Here is a 9,958-nt window from a genome sequence, read left to right as displayed (position 1 = left end):
ATATATATATATATATGCACTTCAATCATTTCATATGCTGAATTAATCTATAGTCTGATGGCATCTAATGCTTCCCATACAGGTAATAGTAGATTATTGAAATGTTCAAATGTGTGAGCAGTCATACACCCTGTCACTCAGCAAGGTTAATTTCCTGCAGGAAACTAACATTTATTTTGTAAAGAAAACAATTAATTGAACTGATGTTAAGTGCAATTGATTTCTGCAGGATACAACTCTTTCTCTAAAATGATGCCGTCTTTGTGTGTATGGCCAGCTTGTAATAACAGCACTGGTGGGGATCTTTCACACACACACTCCTGACTCCTCCTGTTTGTACTTGGTAAAAGCCATTTTTGGACAATGTCAGTCAATGACATAGATCTATACTCGCCTTTCCTGCAGCATCTGGCGATGCACTTTTCTGTAATAGCAGTTTGGCAACTTCAAGCTTCCCATATTTTGCAGCGACATGTAGAGGAGTAAATCCTTTCTGTAAACATACATTTTACCCATGGTTAAACCGGTTTCCATGTTTGCTCACATTTGACATTTTTATTCATCTATAATTTATTTTCCATTAAAGAGTCAGGCCATTTAAAACTGATATTTCAGACATGAATGGATGTGGGTGGACTGATTAATTCACTGGCTACCTACTGTATATGTATCAGGCCGATGTAAGGTTACACTTCCTCCTGCTAAGATTATGCCAGAGCCAATTTGCATCAAACCAAAGCACTATAAACTCCATCTGCTATATTTTGTGTAATATGAAATAAGTAAAAAGTGCAAGTTCACCTGTAATACTGCTACCACGTACATGGAATTCACTTGTAATACTGCTAACATGTACATGGAATTCACTTGTAATACTGCTACCATGTACATGGAATTCACTAGTAATACTGCTACCATGTACATGGAATTAACTTGTAATACTGCTACCATGTACATGGAATTAACTTGTAATACTGCTACCATGTACATGGAATTAACTTGTAATACTGCTACCATGTACATGGATTTAACTTGTAATACTGCTACCATGTACATAGAATTCACTTGTAACACTGCTACCATGTACATGGAATTCACTTGTAAAACTACCATGTGCATAAAATTATCTGCCAAAGTCTATGCCGCTGCCATTATCAAGCCGTGAAAAAGAATCTTACTCCTCCAAGCTGCATTCCTCATAATGTCAAATGTGACAAATCCAGCAATGGGAGAATAACAACCTTGCTAGTAGTCAAGAGCAGGTAGGCAGACAGTGGGCGTATATTAAATTAAACTAAGCCTATGGCCAAGATATGGACATTCGAGTATTTATATATTCTTAAGAGGCAGCAAATGAGATTTAAAACAAGCCATCATTGACCTCTGTAGCTGCACACACTGTGGAACAATTTACCCTTAAATTTTACAGGAAAAGTACTGTAGTCATTTTAGAAGCCTTTCCAGCGCTCTCTGCTTCCCCATCAGCTGTGGTTCATCCCACATATAATCCCACATATAAACACAGGGGAGAGCAGGGTGAGGGAGCTGCTGAGAGAGCCGACTTGAATGACTTTCAATGCTTCTGCTGTGGATGAACTGCTTCACAGTGTCTGCAGCTACAGAGGTCAGTGAGAGCTTGTTTAAAAACACATTTTACTGCTTATTAGGATATGTAAATGCTGGAATGTCAATAAACTGAATACATATTAATTTTAGAAAACCTATAGACTTTGGCTGGCCATTGATGCACGGTCTGTGTCTATGAACAATTATATAAACACGCAGTTTACATCAGGAAAACATTTGTGTGCATATAAAGAAGGGAGAAGAGCTGTGCAGGAGCCAGTTTTCATGAGGAAAAGCAAAAGCAATTGGCAGCAAAAATCCAGCTATTTCCCAACTCATAAAGCATCAGGGGAACCTAAAGACATACAAATGTTCCCCAATCTGACTGTTGGTGATTAGACAATCATTCTATTATACCTGTGTGAACCTATAGAAGAGATATAAAAAGGTAAGCAGTAACTGAAATCACTTATCTGTTTAGGTGGGTGGTGAATTTCATGTACATCTCTCACTGATAGTAGTTATACTGCACGTTTCCACAGTGATATGAGTCTAGGAATAAATTCATCCCACAGCACTGAATTTAAGCAGCAATAACTGACCTTTGTGACTATAGAATAGGAAGCTCCATGGTCCAGTAGAACAGAAGCCACATCATCATGTCCCTCTCTGGAAGCCAGGTGCAGTGGAGTATAGCCAGATGTTGTTGATGCATCTGGACATGCTCCTTGCTTAAGTAATTGTTGAACTATGTCTGCTTTTCCCAATCGAGCTGATATGTGCAGAGGTGTCTGATCATCCTAAACACAGAGATGAAGAATGACAGATCGTTAAACATTCCCAAACTGTAGCAAAAACTCAAGTGCAAAGGCATAATTACGCTCATATTATACTATTTTGTACTGGGTCAGCTGAAAACATATGCACCAGGATATAATTATGCAAGGAAGTGTCAGTCCCAAAGCAACCAATTTGATTATCTGTTTAAAGTGAAAGAAGGAACAAATCTGACTAGTTACTAAGGAGAAACGCACATTGTTTTAGACAATTCTTTCCTCAGTTGATTCCACAAACAAGCTAGTGCACTTCACATGCCTCATGGTGTACAGCCTACAAATTCTTAAAATTAAATTGTAACCAGAAAATAAGACCTGTCTATCATCACTATTTCCAAGCAGTAGCACTCAAATCTGTTGCCGTATTACCCTAGTATCCTGCTAATTGGTTCTGGTCACCTGCCCTGACACTACAAGCCAACCTTGTCCCTGTAAACCAAGAGTGGAAGAATATAACAGGCACATATTATTATTGCCCTCAAAACAGTCAAAAAACCCTCACTTGAAAAAAGTGATCAGATTATCTATTTAACTATATTGTTTCTTTAATAAAAGGCCATATTCAGGCTGCTGTATGTAATGTGAAGAGCAGGGGAACTTTAGAACCTATGTATGGTACTCTATGGACTGTACTTACTTGCAGTTAATAGGTACAGGCAAACAACTTATGCAGAATGTGCATAAGACAGAGTAATGTTCATCTATCCACTGTAAATTTTGAGATCAGGGATTCAGAAAAAAAGAGCTGCATGGGATTGGATGAGCTATGGCAGAAATGTGGGCAAAATAGTTGGAATGCAGGGACATCATATTTAGGCACCTAGTAATTTCAGGTCAAGACACAAGGTTATTCACAAAAGGGTGAAGAGTTTGGAGAAGGCAGGAGAAGTGAACAATCTAGGACAACATAGCTGATTTGGAAAAATTCTCCAATTCAGCTCACTTTCCAGTTCAGCTATGTTGTCCTAGATTGTTCACTTCTCCTGCTTTCTCCAAACTCTTCACCCTTTTGTGAATAACCCTGACAGTGTGACAATATGACATTATAAAAGGTAGGCATACGTGCAAGCATGTTTAAATTCGAACTAGCCAAATGACAGTGGAGCAGGCAGGTATCAGAGTGTGTCGATGTTACTGTACATCACATTAAATGAATATAAATAAATGGGGGAAAAAATTATTATGTAAGGGTCAGTAATGTATTCCTGTATAGTACGTGGTTTTCTTTAGTCCAGATTCATTTTCTAAATGGCACAAAAAAAATGTTGGAAACAGTCATCCCTGACTTACCTTCGCTTTAGCTTCTACTTGAGCTCCATTTTGCAAAAGGTATCGGACAACTTCTGACTGACCCGCTCTGGCGGCCATATGCAACGCAGTCTCTCCTCTCTGCAACATTCAAACATACAGTTTAATCACCATTAAATATCACAGCGGGCCTCGTCCATCAAGTATCTGAGCTGGGAGTGTCTCTATTGCCTACTGTAATTACATTCTTCTTTTCATTTTCTAGCATTCATTACAAAAAAGATAACTAAAATTAATAGGAAGTCACTCACAACACTATCATGTCTCACATAAGCATTTTGATTAGAGTCTATTCAACACACATAAACACATACCTTGTAGTAAAGAAATAACTGCTCTTGTATACCAGATCTAGATTCAAGTTTTATTCCATTAAAGAAGAACTATGAGGTGAGGGCTTTTCACTCACCTCATAGTTCTAGCCAACCTGTGACAATGAGACTGTCATAGGTCGGCTCAGTAGATCAGAAGGTGAGCAAACACATACCGGCATTCGCTCACCTCTCGATCCTGTCATGGCTCTCTACCGTGACAGGGGAGGGGCTGGATTCCCCCCTCCCCGCTCCGATCCGCCAGCGCTGACTGGCGGAACGGACGGGGGAGGGGGCTCTGCCTCTAGATAGGCAGAGCCAGCTGTCATTCATGCAGCTGGGCGCATCACGGCACAATTGTCGGAATCCGCTTCAGCTGCGGTGTCTCAGTATACAGCGAGCAGCAGCTCGCGGTATACTGCAGCGTCTCAGTATACCGCGAGCTACAGCTTGCAGTATACAGAGCCTAGGGTGACGGCAGGACGCTAGTATGTGGAGGAGAACTATGGGGAAAAGCCTTAACCCCATAGTTCTCCTTTAAATTAATAATTTCAGTAAATGCACCCAGTTTTTTATTTCATAATTGTTATATATATTTGTTTATGACAGTAAGCGCTGTTCACAAGCTTATACCCCTGCTATGATGTTTTATAGATAGCAACAGTCCAGCAAAAGCAAGAGAAGTAAAACTGTGACAAAATGTAGAATACCTATGTAACAGTTTTGTGGATGGCATATTAGTAGAACAATTAGGGGGAAATATATGAACTTCATTTTAATCCCGGTCTACTATTTATCAGAATTGGCGGTGAAAACGAGGCGTTGGATCAGTATTTATAGGTGGCTGATGGAGTATCTATATTTCTGCCCGGTTCCCTAGGTATGGCTACTACCCACAAAATTGGGGTCTCCTCGAATCCATGGGTCACCCAGTTTAGAAAATCTTTATGTATTCAAGCACAAGGAGCGCCAAAACCCACTGCAAGGCTGTCTATTTGTGATAGTTCATGACTACTCAATCCTGGCCTGGATATACAGGCTCCTGAGTTAGAGTCTCCTTGCATTATTTTGCAAGAAATTGTCTAAGTCCTGATGGATTGTTGAGCCCACAAATCACACTGACTATCTCTTGCCATTTTTTTCATAATTGTGGAATCAATAAAATACTGTTCTGGACTCTCATAGTGTGTGTTTGATGCACCCTTGTGCTTGAATATGTACCATTTATCAGAAGACAATTTAAATGGTATGCATAGTCATTTCAAACTGTTTTAGATAAGTGAAATCAGCTAGACGTAATTAATCTCATCAATTTGTGTTAAACGTTACAATCTGACTGTACAATCTCCTTTAGATCTACCAACAGCTATGTAGTAAAAGGGCCTACCTGGTTGGATTCAGATTGATTGAATAGTTTAAGCAAGTCCTCATATTACATAGTTTTGGTAAATCTAAAGTTGATTGAGCAACTTTGCAGTCAGATTGTAAAGTGTGTGCTGTGCTTTAGTGTTTTAAAAACCCTTGTTTTTCTTAAATTTGTAATTATTTTTGTACACGAGGCTAGGGACTATAATTGCTTATTGCATACATAGACTCTGCTTCCAGCCTTGCAGTACTACACAATAGCTGTGCTTTACTGCTCCTTTGTATAGTGCAAGCCTATGGGTCATTGTCCAACAACTCCCTATGTGTTCAATATCTTATCTTAACAGTTGTTAAGCAGAAAGGCAAAGTGATGATGGAAACTGATCTGACAGTTATACAAATTTGCAAAACCAAGCATGCAAAAATGTAAAAGTCAGATTAAAAATGTAAAAAGTGCAATTATAACTCAACATTTGCACTCAATGAAAATATACTACAGTTTCTCTTTAAGGAGAAAGAACCAAAAGTCAAAGATTTAAGTCTGGTCTTATAAAAACAAGTGAACTTTTTCCACCTACAAAAACTGACTCTTTACTACAGCCCACAAAAATGACCGCAATCAGTAGTGAAAATCAGTTCCCAGACTGCTATTTATTAGTCACCAGACCGTATACAAATATCCAGGAAAAACAGCTGCAGCAACAGCAGAAAATAATTTATTCAAAAGGATCCGCAGATCTAATATTACCACAAATGCAGAGGACTCATCAGTGAAACAGCTTACTAAAAAATATAATCAATATCCTACATTTAAATTCCTATTTTATTTTACTTAAAATATAATCCTGAAAACTGCGTTTCTGCGTCATCATACTAAAGCAATTTGTAATCGCTGAAGCCAAAAAAAGCTGACCTAAAAAACATTCTCTGGAAACAAAAATTATGTAAATGATCTATGCTAAACAGTACTGCACCAGAAATAAACATATTTTAGGCTTTTCGTCATCCAACATTTCAAATACCCAAATTATGAAATGGTAAAATGGTGATCTCAATTTAATTTAGCTAAACTGAACCCAATTCTTACCATACCTGGCCTAACCAGGCCTGTGTAATTATATGCACACCTCTCTGAGGATCAGAAAATTTGGTACTGCCCTAGGCAAAGATGCCTACCTATGCTGGTCTAATAGGTGCGTCTCCACCTTAGAATGTAGTAGTATACGAACAGACCGCACTATCAAGAGAATTCCAATACTTCAGCCTTTATTGAAATTCACAGCAAATCCAGTATAACAGTGTATTAAAGTTTATAAAGCAGTCAATACCAGCACCCCAAACCCCCAACCATCTACAACCTCTCACATGTTTCACCCGTAGGCTTATTCATAGAGGTGAGATAAATAAGCCTACGTGTGAAACAAGTGAGAGGTTGTAGCTGGTTGGGGGTTTGCATTGCTGGCATTTGCTGCTTTATACACTTTAATTCACTGTTATACTGGTTTGCTGTGAATTTCAATAAAGTCTGAAGTATTGGAATTCTCTGGATAGTGCGGTCTGTTCATATACTACTACATGCCTACAATTCTATTATGTAACCTTCAGTGGCGTATTAATGCTAGTACCTGTCCAACAAACACGTAATTTAAAAGGGGGTAGTAAATGTAGCTATACATGAAAGGATATAATCTTTAATTAGGTTCCAATGGCTTCTTTGGAGCAATAGAACCAATTATAGGAGAGCAAACCATTTATTTTTATCGTAAGTAGCAAATATCTAGAGCAACCTGTGAATGAGTGACCTCTTCTTCTCTCTTCTCTTAATCACTCTAAACATGTCTGAATAAACAATCTGATCTACACTTATTCCCCCAATTTGTGTGCTCTCGTGATATTAGCACACATTCATTATCAGTTTCTCCTGTCTGTCATTCTGATTCAGCTGAGTGACATTTCTAAGTCCCTAACCCAAAAGGAGTTTTTACTTCACTCGCTTTCAGTTGCATGCTTCTTCCGGGTGTGAGAGGCCGAATCTAATGAATTCAGAGGCAGCCAAGCAGCTGGCATTTTCCAAAGGAAATAAGGACCTTTTCCTATTCATATTCCTCTCAATACAGGTCTCCTTAAAGAGTTTATGTTACTCACCACTCAGATACTCACCACGTTAGTTGTGTTAGGTGATGCTCCATGATGCGTTAACTGGGAAACAATATTGACATGTCCCATGAAGGCAGCAACGTGGATTGGCGTCAGTCCAGACTACACATGAAATAAAACACACAATTATAGACATAAAGCATACATGGGAATCAACAATCATTTCCCTAAATTCAAAGCAACCATATCATGGTCTTTATTAAGACAAAAGGCAATGTGCAACATTAAACAAGCCATAGCAAGCAGTAACATCTGAACAATCTTATTATCCTAAAGCTGAAATCATATTGGTTACTATAGAATAGTGTACACTTTTGCCCATTGCCCTAAAGAGTAATTCCACTCAAAACACCTTGGCCTTTCAGCCAATTACTTGTCAGTGACCTGTGAATTCTTCATATATTCCTAAGGGCAATGTACGATAGTTGGGATCTCAGAGCTATGAAGCCAGGGCAGTGAATAAAACCCTTTCCCACCCCTCTCAAAATGGAAAATCTGATTAGATGTAGTTCAAAAGAAACATCTGTACATAAAAAAGAGATATCAAGTAGAAATTAATAGAAATATAATATGGATAACCAACGAAAACAATATTAATAGATGGGATAAACCCACTGTGGTACAAGGACGGCAAAATAAGTCAGTAAAAAAAAAAGTGTGCTTCCTAACCAGCGCACAGTGACAGCTAGACCCTAATTCGTGGCTATGGGCTATATCTCCACCTCCTTCATGTGTAATTGTAAATAAATTACGCCATTGGTTTCTGCAGAATGTAATTACAAACTGACAAGCTGAAAGTGGAAACATAAATCAAACTAATACAATGTAATGCCTGGCACACAGTGCTTGAATTTCGGACAAAATCAACAGGACCCAAATAGTGTTTGACCCAATTGAAACCCTTCTTTTCAATCATAAGTGTATGACCAGTTTAACATTGTAAATATATGTATTTAAAGGCACCTCCGGCGAAGAGAGGAAGCAAACGTTTAAGCATTTTGAAAAGTTAATTGTTATCTTTGTTACAGATCCTCTCCCTAAATGGATATAATGTTGTTAATTCTACAACTATTACTTTATATACCACTACTACTACCAACAGCAATGTTGTCATTTACCTCTGTGACTGCCTGAATAGATGCCCCATGCTTCAGCAGAAGCTCCATTACTTTAGTCCGGTTCTTCTTGCAGGCAATGTGAAGTGGTGTAAAGCCATTCTGTATTAAACAAAACATAAGCATTATTTAAACTATGATTTTACTGTACAAAGTTTAAACTTCCTATTCCAAAAATCCAACTTTGGATACAGCGGCCACAGTAGAACAAGATAAAGTTGAGTCTTTTCAAAATACCTTTTCAAAAACTGCAAATGCATTAGTAAATGTGTTATATACTGTAGAAAAGTTGCTATATAGAAATATAGATTCAAAAAATATGACCTTGTTAAAGAGAAAGTGAAAATAATAGAAGCTTTTCAGGGAACTCGAAGTACAACAGATGGCGTTTTTGTTCAGCAGAGGGAATGGCTCGCCATGCTGAAGGATTAGGTGAAAAATCCACAACAGGCTGTAAGAGCTATTCCACTGCCTTGGTATGTCTGAATTAAATACATGTAAATAAACAAATAAATAGAGTTTGCTAAATATTTTATAAAACTGCCAATAGATTGAATCCATCTTGATGACACAATAACAGATGTGTCCGTAATATACTGAATCCACATCAGGAACGAGTGCCCTATCTCGAGGGGTGGCTGCATAAGGTTCGATAACACTCAGTCAGCAAGGTTACAATTCAGCCTAGATACAGACAGATATTACAGACAGATATAGAACTCTATATATTTAATACATTTTGGTTCAGTATTGTCTAGTGACAGTAATCGACAGCTGGGAATCAGTGTTACTTTATTATATTTTTCACTAGTATTACTATCCCCATTGACAATATTATAGGGCAGCCTAGTAAAATATTTTAGTGCACATGCATACACATGAGAGTGCAAACATAAAACATGAAAGTGTGCATACCATTGCTGAGTTGTTCCTAGCAACATGGTCACAAAGATGTATATGAACGCTACTGCATTTTAAAGCTGAGCTTCAGGCAAACCGTAAAACATATACATGAGAGCTGTTTTATATACCAAAGAATTTGTATTTTTGTCCAACCAGTTCTGGCATTTACATAGCTCTACCCCACAGGACAACCCTGTCTGACAAGGCAGAAGAGTTGATTTTTCGCTGCTGATATTAAAGTGACACTAAACTCAGGAGGTGAATCTTAAAAATGCATTGAAGTACCCCAACTGTTCATAAAATTGTAACTTATTTGTATATTACTCGGCTGTAAATCCTCAAATAATCTATGAATTGTTGCTGACACTGTCCTTTCTTCTGGAGGGTGGCTACTTTT

At 38.1% G+C, this 9,958-nt stretch overlaps 1 protein-coding gene across 1 annotated transcript in view; it reads right to left on the bottom strand.

The window, feature by feature from the left end:
* Positions 1 to 9,958, bottom strand: part of ANK3 (ankyrin 3) — a 260,705-nt gene that overhangs the window by 131,106 nt on the left and 119,641 nt on the right. Inside the window, exons 11-15 of the mRNA XM_018576669.1 lie at positions 8,662 to 8,760; positions 7,547 to 7,645; positions 3,693 to 3,791; positions 2,169 to 2,366; positions 395 to 493 (exon numbers count right to left, since the gene is read on the bottom strand). Of these exons, the coding sequence (XP_018432171.1) occupies positions 395 to 493; positions 2,169 to 2,366; positions 3,693 to 3,791; positions 7,547 to 7,645; positions 8,662 to 8,760 (594 nt within the window). The remainder of the gene's footprint in view (positions 1 to 394; positions 494 to 2,168; positions 2,367 to 3,692; positions 3,792 to 7,546; positions 7,646 to 8,661; positions 8,761 to 9,958) is intronic.

The sequence above is a fragment of the Nanorana parkeri genome, unplaced genomic scaffold (assembly GCF_000935625.1).
Source record: "Nanorana parkeri isolate BGI_ZX_2015 unplaced genomic scaffold, ASM93562v1 scaffold73, whole genome shotgun sequence".
Classification (NCBI taxonomy): Eukaryota; Metazoa; Chordata; class Amphibia; order Anura; family Dicroglossidae; genus Nanorana; species Nanorana parkeri.
The sequence above is the reverse complement of the archived record's forward strand: the minus strand, read 5'-3'. Positions and strand labels throughout refer to the sequence as shown.